The sequence below is a fragment of the Chelonoidis abingdonii genome, chromosome 3, assembly GCF_003597395.2.
Source record: "Chelonoidis abingdonii isolate Lonesome George chromosome 3, CheloAbing_2.0, whole genome shotgun sequence".
NCBI classification, from domain to species: domain Eukaryota; kingdom Metazoa; phylum Chordata; order Testudines; family Testudinidae; genus Chelonoidis; species Chelonoidis abingdonii.
The window spans coordinates 49,477,413-49,498,725 of NC_133771.1; the positions used below are offsets into that span (position 1 = coordinate 49,477,413).

The 21,313-nt window shown below is 40.5% G+C and overlaps 1 protein-coding gene across 8 annotated transcripts in view; it reads right to left on the bottom strand.

The window, feature by feature from the left end:
- DST (dystonin) overlaps positions 1–21,313 on the bottom strand; it is a 465,365-nt gene that overhangs the window by 211,125 nt on the left and 232,927 nt on the right. For all 8 annotated transcript variants that reach the window (XM_032778396.2, XM_075063729.1, XM_032778395.2 and 5 more), the window contains 5 exons: positions 6,082–6,194; positions 4,890–4,996; positions 4,051–4,170; positions 3,265–3,360; positions 3,044–3,171 (listed from right to left, as the gene is read on the bottom strand). In XM_032778396.2, coding sequence (XP_032634287.1) covers positions 3,044–3,171; positions 3,265–3,360; positions 4,051–4,170; positions 4,890–4,996; positions 6,082–6,194 — 564 coding nt within the window. The remainder of the gene's footprint in view (positions 1–3,043; positions 3,172–3,264; positions 3,361–4,050; positions 4,171–4,889; positions 4,997–6,081; positions 6,195–21,313) is intronic.

Below are 21,313 nucleotides of genomic sequence, written 5' to 3' on the forward strand. Positions count from 1 at the left end.
TGATGGTTTCAATCCTACTAGCTTGACAAATAGGAACCCCTGTTTGGCCCGTGACCACTACAGGCAAGCTATCAGGCTTTCCTCACACACCACATATGAACTGGGATCCCATGTTCCAACCGGCCACTAGCTATCCATGCGTACAGACGTTTTCCTAATGTTTACAAGCCTAAGGGACAGAGTTTTAGCAATTCATCATTGTAACAGAGTGGCTTGCCCCGTAGATCTCGAGGCCAGCTGAAGAGAGATCAGGTGGTTTCCCTATTAAAAGCAGCAGTGGGTGCAATAAAGGAAGGATGCTTAGAGAGATCAGAGACTGCTACGAGTGAGCAGACTCTAGCAGAGAGTCCTGGGATGTAGGACTGAGACTATAGGCAGGAAAGGCCTGGGAATGACCTGACAAGAAGGTAAAACGGATGGAATTTGTTTTGGTACTTTGAGTTTTATTTTTGAGTTTATTTAATAGACTCATAGAATATTAAGTCTGGAAGAACCTCAGGAGGTCATCTACTCCAATCCCCTGCTCAAAGCAGGACCAACACCAACTAGATCATCCCAAACAGGGCTCGGTCAAGCCTGACCTTAAAAACCTCTAAGGAAGGAGATTCCACCACTTCCCTAGGTAACCCATTCTAGTGCTTCACCATCCTCCTAGTGAAATAGCATTTCCTAATAGCCAACGTAGACCTCTCTCACTGCAACTTGAGACCACTGCTTCTTATTCTGTCATCTGCCACCACTGAGAACAGCCGAGCTCCATCCTCTTTGGAACCCCCCCTACAGGAAGCTGAAGGCTGCTATCAAATTCCTCCCCTCTTCTCTCCTGCAGACTTAATACCCCAGCTCCCTCAGCCTCTCCTCGTAAGTTATGTGCCCCAGCCCCCTAATCATTTTCATTGCCCTCCGCTGGACCCTCTCCAATTTGTCGCATCCCTTCTGTAGTGGGGGGACCAAAACTGGATGCAATACTCCAGGTGTGGCCTCACCAGTGCTGAACAGAGGGGAATAATCACTTTCCTCGATCTGCTGGCAATGCTCCTACTAATACAGCCCAATATGCCGTTGGTCTTCTTGGCAACAAGGGCACATGCTAACTCATATCCAGCTTCTCATCCACTGTAATCCCCAGGTCCTTTTCTGCAAAACTGCTGCTTAGCCAGTCGGTCCCCAGCCTGTAGCGGTGCATGGGATTCTTTCTTCCTAAATGCAGAGCTCTGCACTTGTCCTAGTTGAGCCTCATCAGACTTCTTTTGGGCCAATCCTCCAATTTGTTTAGGTCACTCTGGACCCTATCCCTACCCTCCAGCATATCTACCGCTCCCCCCAGCTTAGTGTCATCTGCGAACTTCCTGAGGATGCAATTAATCCCATCATCCAGATCATTAATAAAGATTTTATCTGAATAAACTCAGATTCCAAGAAGTAGCAAACAGTATTGTGAACAGACAAAAAGGGTTGTGTGGAATTTAAGAATTTTTGGGGGGGGAAACTGAGGCAGGCTGCCTATAGTGTAAGCCCAAACCTTGAGGGGGTGCTCCGAATGTGGCCACTCACTCACAACTATCTTTGAGTATTAGCGCCGCTATCATTTTTGCCACAATTAAATTCTATTCTGCAGTTCAGGCTGCAGTGGTCCATGTTTGTACAAACAAAGAGCAATATGTCCCAGCAATGGATACTACTTATTAGTTAATGAGGCAGCAAACTCCTGTTTCCCAACCCAACCAATAATATATATGTCTCAGTGATCTAACACTACTCAGATTATTAATTTCTCTCCTTATCTTGCAATGGTGACCCACATATCTGACAACTTGGTTATATTTAAATGTATTTGATGAATATAAAATATGTGGAGGTGGAGGGAAGTTTATGTTTATGAGGTCTTAATCAATTTGAAAATATGATAAAAGCTTTTTGTGAGTAAGACTACAACTATAGGCCAATTTCACACACTCTCACACCTCAGCACAGTCACCCTCAAGTCAGATCAGGAACAGGTCAGTGTTTCCACCACTGTCCTGCTACGTTTTGCTCTGCCTGTTGGGGAGAGCTTTACATTTCATTCCATTGGAACCCCATCAGTAGAGAATGCTCTGAATCAGCACATCTTCACCCACCTTAGCCATGCTCCCTCTTCATTCAGCATCTTTACATGTCAGTCAAACTTGGGTGCTTTTGGCCCCTCTTCTGCCACTTTAATCTCTCCCCTGCAGACTCTCTGCTGCAGGGGTCTATGCATACACTTGGATATGTTTAACCCAAACTCTTAGTAGCCAGGAGCCCATTCAAGTTTAGATAACTCCCCTAAAGCACAATAGGCCTGATTTCCAGTGATGGACTCTGTTTATGCCAGTGCAATTTTTTGTGGTCTCAAAATTGTACCTGCAAAACCAAAACCTGTTCTTAGGCCTGGCCCAAGATCTCAGTAATGTTCAACATACACATAATCACAGATGTTCATGATGGAAAAGACATCAGGTCACATATTCCACCACTCATGCAGGAGTGCTCTCAAATATTTTGTACATTTAAATGCTTTGTATATACTTGAGTGCAATATAGTTTGAATTGACCCAAAAAACGGAGCTTCAGATATGCTTGAGTGCAATATAGTTTGAATTGACCCAAAAAACAGAGTTTCAGATATGCTTGTGTGCATCAGCTGAAATTAACCCAGTGCTGTACTTAAATTCTCCTTAAGCCCTCAGAATAGGGTTTAAATGGAATTTAAGTGATGCATAGACCTTGTCATGAACTTTTGCATAGGGGAGAATTTCGTTAAAGTTAAGTACTTTGATTGAGGCACAGATACTATTCATTCTGGACTGCCTGAGACCCCACTCCCACCCAATTCATTACCATATGGATCCTGAAACTATAAATCAAAAAAAGATCTACAGGCTTGAAAAAATGTGTGAGCATTCTTTAAGCTAAAATAATAACATAGATTTTAACATGGAAAAGACATCCACAGTTTCCAGTGTAAGGCAAAAGAGCAGAAAGAAAATGAACCACTCCTGTCAAACATTCACTAGCATACCGCTCTACTTCAGGTCGAAGGGTTTTCTCCCTTTCCAGCATGGCAATAATAAGTTTTCCCCACTCTTTTTCTATATCATTTGGATGGTAGCCTTGAGGGAGTTTGATGCGTCCAAATTCTATCCAGACCTTCAAAAACAAATAATGGCTGGTTAACATAAACAAAAAAAAAACAGAAATACAATACAGTGAATATAACGAAGCAGAAAAAGTACAGCTTACCTCCAGCAGTTTATAAAGACATTTAATTTTTGATTTATCTATCTCCTTTGGTGGAATTTCTGTTTCCTTAAACTGTAAGTATTGATTATAAAGTGCCTGGAGAAATATAAATACATATCATCAGCTATTTCCTAAAAGGGAGTATTTTACTACTTCTTCACCACATTCCATTATGTTTAATAGGCTTATGTTCTTATATTGTTCTATTAAAGACTTGCATAAAAAATTCTTTACCCACCAGTGAAAAATCTGCTTGTGCAGGTTAAGACACTTGTATCAGAGGCGGGGGGGAGAGGGGTGATAATCAAAGGATAGGATTTTCAATGGATTTCATCATGGACACCATCTGCAAGCATGCATGCAAAGAACTACTCCTGCTCTTTCAAGCTAACATCTGGGGGTAGGGAGGGTGGCTGGCGGGTGGGTGACAGAATTTATATAAAACTTCATTCGGTTGGGCACCTCATTTGCTACAGGGACACAAAGGAACCATAGCAGCTCAGGGGATCTGGTTCATACGTATTGCATATTTCATATTTCCAAACTGAATACATTTTTTCTTTTACCAAAATAAACATTTGGAGTCCTGTGAATAATTTGAACAATGTCATATCATGCTCTCCCATGCTTAACTTTGGGAACACGGTCTCAGGAAAGCTACAAGGTTTCTTAAATTTCAAAAAAAGACATTATTATGCTGCTCTTTGATGTCATTGCATAAAATAAGAATCTTCATTTTTTTCTACTGTCCTTCAAACAAAGTACGTGTATGACCCAGTGTCTCACCTTCAGTTCGACAGGATTGTTCGGAAATGTTCTGTCAGACATTATTGTGATATGGTGCCTGATCCACTGGATGAGGTAGTTCACCATATTCTGGTATTCAACCCACTTGACTTCAACATCCTAGAATAGCAAATCACAATCAGCAGATCAGAAAGCAAGAATAACTTCTTTTTAGCTATTTCTTTTGTAGTCTCAGTTTAAAAGGATGCAGCTCTTCAGATGCATACAGCAAAATAAATTCCCAAGCTTAGCAATTCCAAAATGGCATTCACAGTATTCTGGTCCCTTTATCATACTCACATAAAAAAATCCCAATTAACTCAATTGAGAAACTTACATGAGTAAGGCCAATAGGTTTTGGCCTCAACTATTTCTAATGGTGACATGGAAGCTTCCTAGTTCTATTACCATTCAAGAGAGATAATAAACAGAGTATGACCTAATGGTCTGACCACAGGACTGGGAGCGAAAAGATTCTGAGTTACAATCCCCGCTCTGATTTTAGCTCTCTCTGTGGCTTTGGACAAATCATTATATATTAGTTAAGTTCTCTGCTTCAATGTCTTCATCTGTAAAGCAAGCGCACTATTGTTACACATTAAATATTTGTTTAGTCTTTTAAATCATGTGGCGCTCCCAGTCAGATCATGAAACCAAGAGTCCAGTTATTGACAACATGAAAAAACTTTCAATTGTGTTATTTTGTAGTATTATTTTACTATTGTTGTTATACCAGTCTATGGAGAATGTCGTTAACTGCAATGCTGAGTTGAAACCTTCTAAAATCAAGGCATGTCAATGAAGCTGCCAGGCTTCATAGGTGTTACTCGCTTACTTACATTTGCACTGATGCCTTCACCACCTTCCAGTACTTTGGGAAATGCATCATAAAGTGATGACACATAAGTTATTACTGACTTCTCATCAGGGGAGGAGACATCAACATCTAAGAAAAGAACAAGATTCTGTGGTAAAGAATATTGACAACTACTCTACAGCCTGCAGATGGTTAGATTATATTTTAACATAAGAATGACCAGCTGGGTAAAGACCATTATCTTGTTTCCAACAGTGGCTCAAAGAAGCATTCATTAATGGTGCCTAGAAATTTCATCTCTGCATCCCATCCTGAAGTGGCACATACCACGTCAATATGGGGATGGTTGAAATCTCCCATTATTATCACATCTTCTGTTTCTGTAGAATCTCTAAGTTCCCTGCTCATTTCACAATCACTGTCACCATCCTGGTCAGATGGTTGGTATTATATTCCTCCTGCTATATTATTATTATTCAAGCATGGCATTTCTAACCATAGAGATTCTATGGTACTGTTTAATTCATTTAAGCCTTTTACTATATTTGACTCCATGTTTTCTTTCACATGTAGTGCACTCTCCCACCAATACAACCTACTTTCTCAGTCCTATATATTTTTGTACCCTGGTATTACCATAGTGCATTGATTATCACCATTCCATTAAGTTTTTGTGATGCCTATTATATCAATATCCTCATTTATTACCAGGCACTCAAGTTCACCCATTTTAGACTTCTTGCATTTGTATACAAGCACTTATAAAATGTATTGATATTTAGTTGTCTGCCTTCATGGGATGTAATGGAATGGGACTCTTTCATTTGATTGTTTCTCACCTTTTTACTGGGATATAGAGAATCCCCATTAATCAATCCTCCCCTAAGGGATGTCTCTTTCTGAACCATGTCTTCCTCTATACCTGTTGGCTTTCCCCCAGCTCTTAGTTTAAAAACTCCTCTATGAGCTTTTTAATTTTACTTGCCAGCAATCTTGTTCTGTTTCGGGTTAGGTGGAGCCTATCCTTGCTGTGGCTCTTCCTTTCCCAAAAGGTTCCCCAGTTTCGAATCAACCTAAATCCCTCCTCTGAACACCATCGTTTCACCCACGCAGCGGGACCCTGAAGTTCTGCCTAACTGGCCCTAAGCGTGGAACTGGAAGCATTTCAGAGATGCCACCTTGTTTTGCAGTGAAGTCTTTAAGGATCAACTCACCTTCCGGATCCAGAAGTCTGGTGACACCTAGTTTTTCTGCTACATAAAAAGCACGTTCTAAATTTGCAAGGTTGCTTTGAACAGCAACGGTATTCATGTCTATCAGGTCCGGCCTGTGAAACAAAAACAACAATTACAGTAAGTCTTTACGTGTTTGAACATATAATTGTTGTAACAGAAAAGTGCAGTACTTTAAAAGGTCTCTACAATGAGTGTTATTCTAAAAAAAACTGTTTTAAGAGCATGTGGTAACTAATAATAAGCACAGCTGTGTACACCTATCCATTTTTGGTTCACATTTTAAAAAAAAAACCTTTCTGTTTATTAGGTTATAAAAAACTGAACAAGAATTTTAGCAGTGCAGCAGACAACTACAACCTGATTATTCTCTTCTGCTGGCACCCTCTTACCTTCCAAAGCAAGCTTAAGATGCTGGCCCTCACTTTAAGTGACTGTATACTCCATGCTTACATATCTACTCTGCTCTATTATTGTGCTCCACCTTGCGCCCTTTGCTGCACTAACGAAACTACCCTCACCTCTCTCTTAATTTCATTCTCTCATGTCTTCATGCCTTCTTTCATGGGCCACTCAATCCCTCATTCCTGGAACAACATCCCTATTTTAATGTCTTTCAATTCTGTCTCTTGTTCAGAGCTTTCCTGTAAGCCCACATTTTTCATGAGGTCCACAAATGCTAACTCATGCCAACATCAGACCATTGCTATCCCCATATTTTGTGTTTTAAATGTCAAAATTAGCACTGCTACTTAGCTTTCCCACTATGTATTTGTCTGGCTCCTAGACTGTCAATTCCTCAGCACAGGGACACTCTTCAGTAGTGCCTTGTACAGCACCGAGAACATTGCCAGCCTTAGCAAATGAGAAGAGGTGATTGTTCAAACGTGCTGAGCACCCACAGCTCCCACTGAAATCAACTGAAGTCACAGGTGCTCTGCACCAAAAAAACAGGCCCATGTTTAAAACAAAACAAAAACCAACAACCCAAATGGCGGGAGAGGGAGAGGAGGAGAGACAAAGAAATAAACCAGAAGCAGAAATCATGTTTTTGTCATAGCTGCATCTCTGAAATTCAGTTGAATGACTTCCTATAAAGTTGATGGTGCTGATGGCGGGAGGAGAATGTTAACATTAAAAAAGGAGTTGCCCACTCAAGTCTGTCAAAGTATGAAAACATTTATATTTTTTCATGCTCAGATCCCATAAAACAGATTATGTGAGTGTCAGCTTTAGGGATCAGCCCCGTCCCTCCTTTTTCTCATTTTTATATTTGAGGGGGAGAAATACAAATGCTACCTGGCAGAAATTGCCCATTTTCATACAATTCACCAGTAAAAGTTTGAAGACATTTGCAACAGAAACACACTGAAGCAAAAAGTTCAAAATGTTTCACATTTTCCAAAACCAATAAATACATCGTGTGTTTTTCCAGCACATCAATCCCCGCCATCCCAAAAGCTACAATAACTTTGCTACACCCCATGTGACCGAAAATATAGTTCTTGCAGCCAGTTAGAATCACCGAGTTTATCTTGTGCTTTCTTCAGGCTACATTCATAAAAAATCAATCATAATCCTAAACTACTGTTACCCCGATGGAGTTTGTTTTCCCTACTGATTTTAATGGGAGCAGAATCAGGCTCATGTTATTCTTTGAATTTCACTGCAATTAACAGGAAGGTATAAATAATTATTGAAAAAGGAACACACTAATCTATGCCATGGTCACACTAATACAGATTATAGATTAATAAAGATTTACTTCACAACATATAGTACACAAAAAATTATTTTCTGTATAAACATATGTTATTGGGTTTTTTCATTCTGCTTTCTTTCCAAGCATTTCACACTTGCTGGTAAAACCAGTCTGAAATACAAAAGTACATCTATTCAACTGTCAACTTGCAGAAGAAGTTCGGGCAAGTTGGTGTGAAAGCCTTGTCTTTTCACAATAAAAATAAGCTCCAATACACTGACTAAAATCTATAAAGTACTCAAATGGAAGATGTCGCTTATGGTGACATAGTTAAATTAATGGTAACAACTGCTGTAGCATTCAACAATCACTTCAGGTAAATGCTGCTATTGCATCCCAACGCTTAAAACAAACGTATGTGAAAAAACACACATTTTATACATACATTCCTATCTCTAAAACTCTGCACAAAACATGGATACTCATATCCCAATTATAATAAAATAAAATAATAAATACTACTACTACTACTACTAATAATAATATTTGGTCCTTATATAGCATCTTCTATCCCCAGATTTCAAAGGGCTTTACAAAGGAGGTCAGTATAATTATCTTCATGTTACAGATGAGCAAACTTACAGCTCAAGGGGAGATGTGATGCACCAAACTAGTGGTAGGACTGGAAACAGAACTCTGGTCTCCTGAGTCCCACTCCACTGCCCTATCCACTAAACAACATGGCCTCATTTTATGAAAGTACAAATTTGCAGTGAAAGCCATCCTATTTTTAATCAGCTGCATATCCCATACATTTTGTGCCCACCTACAATAACTAGGTTGTATTTATCTACAGGCCCCATTCAGCGGAAAAGACGCAGAAGGCAGCATATTGGCTGAGTCCTTGTCTCCCCTATAGAAACAGAAACATAGCTTGCAAGCTGATTCACTGAAAATGAGTTCCTTTGGAACTTGGACAAGGGAGAAAATAGGTTTTAAAACTGAAAATCAAGGGTGCATCTGTTATAGGGGAGAAGTGGAAACAGAAGTATTTTGAAACTTTGGAGGAGAGATGTGCCTCCACTGCTAGCCAGTCACCGTCTCTTCTTTCCAAACAGGAAAAGTTGCAGTGAAGTTTAGGGCCAGAGAAAAGGGTCCCTATCCCCTCATCTCAGTTAGACTTTTCTTCTGATCCCAGCCCCTGCATGTATAAAAGAGCCATGAAATCAATAAACAACTGCCTTTTTCTTTAAAGACGGCTCCTCTTGTGGTTTTTAAGCACTTCATTGCTCTCCAGACATAAGCTTATTACAATTCAGTTCACCAAAGCCCCGTCCATCAACCTAGTGTATGATAGTTCTTTCTGGGCATGCTCAGAAGATTCCTTTTGAGAGTATGTCTACATTTGGAGCAGGCTGTGTGATTCCCATCTCAAGAAGGCATACGGAGCTAGTGTGCCAAAAACAGACTGTAGCCATGGCAACACGAGCTGCAGAATGGGCTAGCCACCCTGAGTACATGCCTAACAGAGATCCTAGAAACCCATGATGGGAGGAAGCGTGAGTATGTCTCCCCAGCTCCAGATGTAGACATAGTCTGTGTCATCCCTTGTGATCATTTATTTGTGAATACTCTGTGGAGTAAAGTACTACATGGCATGAGAAAGGGTTGCAAAATCTGTCCCTAAGTGAGGGCTGTGCTTTGTACAGCTTTAGAGTATATGTGTTATGTATGTTTCTGACACCTATGGAAACAATAATTTATTCTCAAATGAGTTCTTAATCATTAAAAGCAGCAAAGAGTCCTGTGGCACCTTATAGACTAACAGACGTTTTGGAGCATGAGCTTTCGTGGGTGAATACTCACTTCGTCTGATGCAACTTCTTAATCATTACTAACTTTAACAGATTATACTGCAGTTATAATGCATATCCTACTGATTTAGATTAATTTAACTAGCTTAATCTGGGAGGAGCAGTGGGTTAAAGACAGCATCCAGGGAGGCAAGCATTTTGGGTTTCTAAAAGTAAAAAACAAATAAAATAGACAGGATAAATAAAAATCCCCATAAGCTTTAAAGGCAAATGCTATTTTGCATTCAGTATACAGGTTTACATAAATATAAAATGACATAATTTTGCGTAGAATTATTAAGCAGTTTTCTTCATAGTATAGACCAAATGAAACTAAATACACTTCAAAAAATGATAATGACCTCACCTTCAAACATAACACTGTGACTCATTTTATGGTTGATTTTTCAGAGTCCTTGCCTTTGGAAAAGACGCATAAACAATACAAACCACGCAAAAAGTTGGAACATTCCATACAAAATAGATGTCTCTGTTAGAGACACACCCAAACCAAGGTGCTCAGCTTCCAGATAGTAAGTCGTTAATTATTTTATTGAGAAAATGTACCTCTTCTACCACTAAAGATTTTAGAGTCGGTGTTAGAAATTAGATATAATTTGTGTTAAAAGTAACAGAGTGATACTGTAATATCACAGCAATTAGGAAACGGACAAAATTAATACCTGTTCAAGAAAACAATTTTAATATAGAGATCCATGAAGAGGAATAAGAGAATAATACTTTGATAACATTGCAAGGAAACGAAGGCATTTATCCTGGAAGACTCACACATGTGTTAAGTGTTACAGTCTGTGAGTAGCCTTACTGAAATCAATGGAGCTACCCACAGCACGTAGGTTTTTGTATAACTGGAATCTAATAAACCTTAGAAATAAATGGCAAGATCCAAACTAGAAGCTACAGTATATGGGGAATTTTAAATGGGATCATGGTATTTCAATGTGGAAAAGATCTTTATTTTTAGTCTCCCTAGTCAATTACACCGTACAAACGATATTCTCTTATTCATTGTTTTAAGACTACTTTACTGTCATCAATTCTGTTTATCTTTAATAAAATAAGTTATGCCCTGATCCTGCAGATGCTTATACACGTGAGTAACTTCTCACATGTCATTGGTGTCAATGAGTTCAACAGGATGACTCATGTATGAAATGATCTCATATACAGAAATTAAATTATTTAATTCTTGGGAAGCTCAGATTGAATTAAACCATCAAAACGGTGTCTAATTAAACTATCGCAGCAAAAGAGAAGACAATAAAGGCATATTTCTTGTCTTATACTAAGTAGCTATATTACTGTATGAGTTTCACTAAATAGCAACACAGGGGAAATGACAGAAGATGTAGAGTTAAGTGAAGATCTAAGTATAGTCTAGCTAGCTTTTTAATCGCTATAATGAGAAAACGCCTATAAATATTAAATGAATTCTTTCCTTAGTGTTCACAGACGATAACAAAGAACAGATGCCAAAAAGAGGCATACATTCCTCAGGGAAGGAAGAAAATTTACTAAAATAATTAAAGATCATGTCAGAACATGTGATCATAAAAAAATGACTAAGAATTGCAAGATTTCTGAATCAGGTAGGGTCTATCCTGCATTTCAGAAGGCAGTGGCAAAAAAAGAATCCTAGCAAATAATTTGAAAATTATACTAAAGATCATTATAGATGCACAGAAAATAATTGAAAAATTAGAGAATGCTAATGGTAAGGGTGTTTGTGTAAACTTAGCTTCATCCTCCTTGTACACGTACATTTCAATATAAAACGTACTTATCTGATTATATAATACCCCTCTACCTTGATATAACCCTGTCCTCGGGAGCCAAAAAATCTTACTGCGTTATAGGTGAAACCGCGTTATATCGAACTTGCTTTGATCCACCAGAGTGCGCAGCCCTGCCCCCCCGGAGCACTGTTTTACCGCGTTATATCCCAATTCGTGTTATATCAGGTAGCGTTATATCAAGGAAGAGGTGTATTATTAGTTGCCATAAAGCAACTCTATCTTATTAGTTGTGTTGGGTAGATAACGCAGAGTAAATGAGATGTTTAATATTTATCCTCACTACTCATTGATTGAACTCTTCCTTCATCCATTACATAGTCCAGCTCATTCATCATCTACCTTCTCCACTAATGGGCGTTCAGAAATGCTGTTCATCACACCAGTGTACATGCAGAGTGAGTCCACGGAAGTTTACCCTACATGCAGAATTTGCCTCCAATTCAGGTACAGACCTCTGTCTCATTCACTGCACATCATCTGACCTGCACATGGAATGATATAGGTATCCCATGAAAATAATAGAATATTATCACAGAATTCAAATTAATGCCTATGCACAAGGAACAAAACTAGTTTTGGAATTTTCAGTATTTTAGTGCTTCACAATGCAATTTTAATGGACTTTTAATGGAGGCGTTTTGTTGTTGGCATTAAATTTCCCAGGTTTTTTTTTTAAAGAAGTTCCTTGATGGGGAACTATTTACTAGACAGCTCTAGAACACTCTTACAAGATCCATATATCATAAAGAACAGTTACTTACCCTACAGACACTGTGGTTCTTGTAGAAGTCACTGTGGATCTCCCATAGGTGTGCATGCACCTCAGGCACATAAGAGTTGGTGGGGTTTTGAATAGCAGCATCTGAAGGGATTGAACATACGCCCTATGGTTCCATGTGCTTTCGTGCAAGGACATAAAGGGGAGGGTGGCCAGACCCACTCCCCTCACTTCCCTTTCAATTCAAATTGCTGAGGATTCCTAAAACTCAGGGAAGGAGGGCAGCTCACGGGATCCATACTGACTGTTACATCTCAAAGAACCACAGTTACTGTAGGGTTAGTAATTCTTCTCTCTTCTCCGAATATGTGTTAGTGTGGCTCTCACTGAAGGTGACTGCCAAGCAGCATCCTCTCTGGATGGTGGGATGGAACAGAGACTGGGCAGGACTTCACTACCCGCCGGACTGGCGGGTAGTGATATATCTATTGGGGGTCGATTCATCGTGTCTAGTGTAGACATGATAAAATCGATCCCCAATTGTGCTCCCCGTCGACTCCGGAACTCCAGATCGCAAGAGGCAGAAGCGGAGTCGACAGGGGAGCAGCAGCAGTCGACTCACCGCCATCCTCATTTCCAGGTAAGCAGACCTAAGATACACTGACTTCAGCTACACTATTTGCGTAGCTGAAGTTGCGTATCTTAGGTCAACCCCCCCCACTAGTGTAGACCTGGGCAGAGATTGAAGTACCACTGTCCCAAACTTGGCAGCAGACCTAGATGCCATGTCGAGGGCATAATGACTAACAAAGGTCAGTAGATTGCTCCAAATCACTGCTTTACACAACTCCAATATTGTCATATTCCAGAAGGACACTGACGATATTGCTTGTGCCCTAGTGGAATGTGTTTTGACGTTTGGAAGGAGGAGCTCACCAGCCAGTTGATAAGTGGTGGAGATCCAGAATGTAGTCCATTTAGAGATTGTCTGTGACAAGATGGCTTGACCTTTCAATGAGTTGGATACAGCCATAAAGAAGTAGGGAGACAATCTGAAAGGTTTAGTCTTGTCATTGTAATAGAACAAGGCTCTGGAAACATACAAAGTATGTAGCTTCTTCTCTCCTAGCAGCAAATGCAGGTTTGAGAAGAAGACTAAAAGGCTAATTGTTTAATTTAGGTGAAACTCTGACATCAATATTCAGAGATGAATTTCAGATGTAGTCTGAGAATCCCCTTTATTACTATGAAAGGACATGTAAGGTGGTCCAATCATAAGGCCTTAGAGCTCACTGACCCTCCGTGTGCAGAAATTTCAAGGAAGGGAGACCTGTGTCCCTCTCCGGCTCTGCAGGAAAGAGCTAAAGGAGAGAATTGCAGTATATGATATTGCTGCATGGGATTGTATTGGTGTTGGTGATGTTAATGTAAATAAATCACAGAAAGTGGAGTGCGCCCCATTAAACAAATAAATCTGCATAATATGTGACTTGGGAGATCATTATTTTAAAATCTTTATTGTAGGTTTAAAATCTGAAAGAATGTACAAAGTATTTTTAAACCTTATATTTTAACCAAATCAAGAGAGACTAGTCCTAGAAATTTTGCAAGTACTAGTCCAAGTAAAAATAAATAGTCTAGTATTTTACAGTGGCAGCATACAATCCAATGGCTGGAAGCTGAAGTTAGACAAATTCAGACTGGAAAAAAGGTGTACATTTTTAACAGTGAGAATAATTAACCACTGGAACAATTTACCAAGGGTTGTGGTGAACTCTTCATCGCTGACAACTTTTAAATCAAGATTGGGTGTTTTTCTAAAACATCTGCTCTAGGAGTAATTTTTGGGAAATTCTGCGGCCCGTGGATGATCACAGTGATCCCTTCTGGCCTTGGAATCTATGAATAAGTTTTGGTTTGTACTTAGGTATTACAATGATGGGTGCTAAGGAAAATCCTATCCATAGACTTATAGGCAATGCTGACATGAACATTCAGTCTTACACATTACAATAATATTCTTAACTCTGAGCCACAGGATATAGGAACACAGAAACTGTCATAACACATCAAACGAGTGAATGGACAATTATGGAAATGACCTGCCCATATAGGAAGCTTCTTCATAACCTTAAGCAGTGAGTGGTTGGTTTATACAATAGAGCAGGAGGGTTCATAGCCCATGGCCTTTGTTTCTGGTATATAATATAGCTGTGGATGTTATATTTGTCCATATAAAGTCTAATTCTTTTCTGAATCCTATTAAACCCTTGGCCTCAATGAGACCTTGAACCAGTATATTCCACAGGTTCATTGTAAAAGTTTTTCCTTTTATCAGTTGTTGTCTTCCTTTGTATTGTAAAAAGAAGCCTTCCTACAAAGATCAATGCCATTCATTATTTCATGTCCCTCTATCACATCCTCTCTTATTCATCTCCTCCTTAAATTAAGCAGTCCTTATCTTTTCCGTCTCTCCTCATATGGAAGTCTTCTCATGCTTCGACACGTTTCCTTTGTTCATCTTTGGATGTCCTCTGTTTCTTGGTATAGTTTCTGAGATGGAGTGGTCAGATCACAGTATGGCAGGTGATGATGCACCATCCATTCACATAATGCCCATACAGTGTTTTCAGAAATATCTCCTGTCCTATTCTTTAGACATTCTCACACTTTGTTTACTCTTAAGACTACCAGTGGGCATAGAATTGATGCTTTCATTGTGCTAAATACAAGGGCACTTGGGTCTTTTTCCAAACTGGTTTCAATTAATTTAGAGCCCAGCAATACATATGTCCTGTTCAGATTAAACTTTCCGTTCTGCATTTCTTTACATTTACCAGAACAGCATTTCAAAAACCAGTGTGAAGTCAAGAGTTCCACCTTTTTTAGCAACCCAAACATTTAAGAGTGAATAACTATAATAGTTAGACCCAGACACTGCAGTATTGGTTAAATATGGAAGTTGCAACATATCAACTTAGCCATCAAGTTTTACTTGGGGTAACAGCACCTCAGCCACTACCTAGCAGGGGAGTTCCAGTGTGGATTTCGAGCTGGCCACAGATTTAACAGAAACCAGAACTGAGTGGTCTTATCCTGCCAGCTAAGGGACCTGAACTGCCTAGCTAGGTCCCTGCCCCCATCCTTGCGTGAGCTAAATGTTAAGATGAATGGAGCCTCATACTGTGGAAGACAAAGATTGGCATCCTCATTACACCACGCCTATGCCTAGGACTAATGCCTAAATAGGAATCTCTGAGGGAAAGGCCTATAATTTTCCCCATTAACCTGCAAACTGCACTGGAAATTTGCCACAAGTTATAACAATAAACAGTGCATCCCCTTCTCAGATTGTTTGAATATCAAGATGAAGGTGAAGAAACCCACAAAGTTGTCTGCTAACATTAACATGTGGGAAAAATCCCTTCCTGATCCCCAGCAGACTGGTTGGCCAAGCCCCTGGCATTTCAGGAGACTGAACAAACCTACTGAAAGAAGGCAGAGGAACAAAATAGGGACCGAACTGAGGCTGACCACGGACAGGCTCCTTATACACCCATCCCCAGAGGGAGCCACCCCCCACAAAACAGCCAATGACACTGCAGAGGTGGGGCCAAAGGCCCATCCCCCTATCTGCAGCACCAGCATCTAGACCAGGAGTGGCCAAACCACAGCTCATAAGCCACATGCAGCTCGTTTACAATTAAAGTGTGGCTTGTACAGCCCCTCCCCTCCCCCATTCTCCACCTACCAGAATGGGAGGGGGAGCTCAGGGCTACTGCTCTGTGGCGGGGTAGTGGGGCTTGGGGTTTCTGCCTGAGACAACTGGTGAGGAGGGGGAGGCACAATTTAAAGGTTCGCCCCCCCATCAGCTTGAGTCATTCCCCCCTTATCCTCAGTGGCCCCTCCCTGCAGCTCCTGGGTGTTTGACGCTGTCTCTCCCATGGCTGCAGCTCCCAGCTTGCGGCTCCAGCGACACCATGTGATTGAGGAGCGTCAGCAAACCCTTGCAAAAATCGTTGGGGAAGGCACATGACTCCACATGCCCCTCCGTTCCACCTCCCTTCTGGCTTCTGCCCAATGGGAAGGGGTGCCTCAGGGCTTCAGCCCCGAGGAAGGCACCTGCTGGGGCTCGGGGCTTCAGCAGGAGTGGGGCCAAAGCCCAGAGACCCCCCTCTCTGCGGGGCTGAAGCCCCGGTAGGCACCTCCCAAGGGACTGAAGCCTCGAGCCCTGGTAGGCATGCCCCAGCTCTCGAAATTCTGAAGATTGTTGTATGCAGCTCAGAGGGTCAGTAAGTTTGGTCACCCGATAGAGACTACCATCCCTCATTGCATACAGGAATAGCCAGAGCCCAACTAATCAGGGGAAGAAGATGATGGGAGGAAAGGGAGGGAGTAGACACTTCATAGGAGAGATGCACGAGCTGTAAGCCGCCAAAGCAGTGTCTCTTGCTGCCCAGCACCACTAGTGCCCAACCCCAGCTAGGAAGGTGGGCGTTTAGGACAAGGAATGTTAAATACTGTCCAGCGGTAATTCCATTGAGTATTTAGTTATATATAATTACTCCCGTTAGCATTTGGCCAAACCACTAGATTTAAGATTCCTACTCTTGTGAAAAAATGATATGGAGTCCTTAATGAAAGCTCATCCAAAAGACAATATGCAGTCTCAGCCGTAAATCTGGTTGCAATATTTTTGACTAATTGGATTTTCATCTGAATATGATGTTTTGTCAAAGCTGAGACATTTCACAGAGATGTAGCAATTTCAGTGAAATTTTCAACAGGAAAGTTTCTGAGGTCTATAGATCTCTAGTTGCTTCTGACCAGAGAGAGAGAGAGAGAGAGACCCAATCCAACAAGCTGCCCTTTTTAATCCAAAAATGGACATTTTGACATAATTTCATTTTGCGAAAATGTCTGAAACATTTTGCTGTTGTTCAGTGCAGAACAAGAACAGATTCGGAAACCCTGAAAGTTGTTACAAAAGGGAACTGTCATCCTCCAGCAATACTGTGCTGCAGAACATTATATGGAAGTATTACTTCAGTGCTGATTTTGAGAAGCGTGTTACCTTCTAAATTAACCAACATGACTTCCTGCATGTCTCCCATCAAGTACTAACCAGGCCTAACCATGTTTACCTTGTGAAATCAGACTGGATCACAGGCCCAACACAAGCTGATCCAGGCCAGCCACAGCTACTACGACTATGCTCATTACTACTAGCTAGAAAACGTTAATGCAGGTGACTGTGGCAGCCATGTTAAAGCTGCAGCTACCTTACATTTCTTAATACAGAAATCTAAGTTTAAACAAAATAGCTTAAGTGCTGAGCTACACCATATTTAGTCGGGTAATACATTAAAAGTAATAATGTTTGCCCACTTAAATATTTTTTAAATCTTTCTTAAAACTTTTTCTTTTCCCAAACTGCAAAATATTGTCAGGCCTTTAGTTCCATATGAGCTATGAAGGGTAATTATTAAAAACAATAAAAAGTCTGAGCATACAAAATGAACTAAAAATTTGAGGTTTTCTTTTTGTTAAAGAGAAGGTAACAATAAATTGGAAGTTAGAAAATGGCAAGCAGAAACTAGAAGATACAAATAATCTCTCTCTTTATTTTAAACTTAACCCCCAAGCATTTTGAGGCTTGACACTATGTAATAGTTAGTTTCATTTCAAATCATCCCCTCAAGCTGCTCAGCATGTTATTGCAAATTTTGGCATCACTCTTTGTACCTTCAAGGAACGTATTCATGTCAGTGCCTGATCACTTGCAACATGTTTTGACATTACTGTGGTGCCGTGTGCACTGTTGTCCTGTAGCTTAGCTTGTAACAACCCTTGCCTGGCAAACCTCTGCTTTATAGAGTTGAAAACGTTTGCTGTAGAACAAAGCTTGAATTTAGCACAGAAGATTCAGCCTGTTAAATGCTTTATCACACTTCAAAAACATCAGCGAACTGGTTTTGAAAGAATACACAGAAATATTTCAAAACAAGTCATATGACACATGTAAACTGATCCCACCCTTTCTATCTAGCATTTGTTCTTTGTAATGCCTTATTCCTACTTCCTTTCTGAAGACGTTCACAGCTGCCGCTTGTATTACTCTGTTCCCCGCGTGAACTACTCAGTGCAAAGAAGTTTCTCCTAAATACCTTCTGTGTATGGTCCTTTGTTGGCTTCAGTTCCTTTTATTTTGCAATAGCCACTTTCCCTACGCCCACCAAAATGTTATAGGTCCTATTTATGAACCTTGCTAAGGGCCTAGTGCAAAGTCTATTAATATCTTTCCATTCTCTTCCATGGCCTTTGATCAGACCCTAACTCTTCTTTCCTAATTTTACATAAACCTATTTTTATTAACTCCTCCTTATAGATGGAACCCCTAGAGCTCATTCTCATTCTTTTTCCCCCTTCTGTAGCATTTCCAATCCTTCAAGATCTTTCCTGTAATGTCATGCCAAGAATTGTGCACAATAGTCCAGGTGTAGTCTCATAAACCCTTTGTGTAGCACCACAAAGATCTTCTTTCCTTCATGGTCTATTTCCTTGTTTCTACATCCCAGGGTTCTGTTTACTTTTCTCAGTGAGCTGATTAATTTATATTTAACCAGACTCTTTTCCTGATCAGTGTCTTTTCATTTAATATTATGGGTGAAATTCATCCCTGAGCTGGAGGTCAGTACAAGCCCCATGAATCACTTCAATCTCACATAAGCCTTGAAAAACATGGCTTACATGGCACATAGGTCTGGCACTCGCTACCTGCATAAAGAAAAATTTCACCGTAAGTGCTTTATGGGGCTTTAAACTGATCCTCAGCACCTCAGGGTGAGTGTCATGTTTTTGTGTATATACATGATGATTGTACATATTTGATTGTGTCCTTCTTTCTCTACTCTTCATGTCACTTTTGTTCTTAGACTGTAAGATGTTCTGGTTAAGGCTGGGGTGGGCAAACTATGGGCCGCAGGGACGTGGTTGGCCGCTTCCAGGAGCGACGTGGCGTGGCGTGGAGCCAGGGAGCCTGCCTTAGCCCCACTGCACGCTGCCGCCACCCCAGAGCTACTCAAGGTAAGCAGCACAGGGCCGGACCCTGTACCTCAAATCCCTCCTGCACCCCAATCCCGTGCCCTGAACCACCTGACGCACTCCTCCTGTACCCCAATCCCCTGCCTTGAGCCCCCTCCTGCACCCCACACCACTCCTGCACCCCAACCCCTTGTCCTGAGCCCATTCCTGCACACAGCACCTCCCTCACACCCCACACTCCCTCCCGCACCCCAACCACCTGCCCCAGCCCTACATTCATGGTCCTGCATGCCAAAAAGTTTGCCCACCTCTGGGTTAGGGATTGTGTCTGTGTCTTCGCATGTATTTGTACAGCACCTTGTACAAAGGAGCCACAACGGTAACAGAAGTTTCCAGGTGCTAATGCAGTATAAATCTTCAATAAAATTATGATTATGTACAGACAGTTCCTCTGGATAGTTCTTTAAATTTTTACCATTCAGTGTTACTTTTGTAACTGAAATTCAGCTTTGATTTTAGATATATACATTTATTAGCCATACTGTAAATCCATAATTTACTCTATAGCCCTTGCATGACGGAACACATCTTGAACTGGAACAAATATAATCCCACCTTTTTACAGACAATATACTCAAGCAAATAACACACATCTTCAACCAAAAACTTAAAAACAAAAAGTCCAATTATAAAACTGTACAGGACACTGAAATATCCCAGAGCTTCATGGGAAATAATCAGTGAATTTTACAAAAGTACCAGATTACATATTCATGTAAATTTGTGGAGGTTCAAATAAAAAATAACTACAAAGGAGCTATATTTAAAAAATCATGCACAGCTAATAAACACCTCAAAGTTCAATGTTAAACTAATCAATGGTCTAATTGGGGTGATATTTGCTATGTCTTTCTGTTTTAACAAAAATCATAGAATAATACTTACAAAAACAAGGCCCAAATCCTGCAACAGCATCCACGTAGGTGGCTCCGTATACTCATACACAGCCCTAATTCTAATAATACTAATTCTTTATTAATTCTCATAAAAAGTTAGCTATATTTCTAAAGCAGGGGTAGGCAACCTATGCCAAAGGCAGCATGCGAGCTGATTTTAAGTGGCACTCTCACTGCCCAGGTCCTGGTCATCAGTCCGGGGGGCACTGCATTTTAATTTCATTTTAAATGAAGCTTCTTAAACATTTTAAAAACCTTGTTTACAACAACTTTATATACAACAATAGGTTAGTTATATATTGTAGACTTATAGAAAGAGACCTTCTAAAAACTTTAAAATTTATTACTGGTATGCAAAACCTTAAATAAGGGAGAATACATGAAGACTCGGCACTCCACTTTGGAAAGGTTTCTGATCCATGCTCTAAAGTAAGAAGACAATTTTTGACCTTCAATTTTCACTAAGACTATCTGGAGATTTACATCAAAGATTTGTTCCACTATATTTAGGAGGCAAAGAAGACACCCTGGCGCCCTTCACAGACGGAGTAAACAGACAGCACTTTTGCTTCATGAATCAGGCTCAGTCAGGCTTGGTTGTAAATGCAGAAAAGAACTTTGGGGAGAAAGACTTCTTTAGAAAAGAGACTAACTCGTTAATAAAGTTTAGTCTTTAGAAAGCCTGTTATGATTTTGTTTTATATGTAATCGTTTGTTTCCAATAATTTTACTCATCATTACTTGAATCTCTATTTCTTTGATTATAAATTTAGAGCTGATCCACAGCAGGCAGAGACAAGACTGATGCACACTAAGAGCAGATGATGGTGAGATGCCTCACAACTGTGGGTACCCTTGAGGAGCATCATACCTGGGCCTGGTTCTCCTGCTGCAACATTCCTGATAGTAAACCTGAGCCAGTGCCTGGAAAAAATGCAAGTAAGCTGTTCCAGGAAAAAGGCTGGCATAGCTCGCTTTTCCCATGGAGCACAGGGGTGGAAGGGACATGAATCACAATTCTGTCACTGCCCTACTCCTGCTGCAGCACAGCTGTGTGCTGCACCCTACTCGACCTGGACTGCAATGTCTCAGAAATCACTGCTTGGCCTCTCTGTTGGCAATGC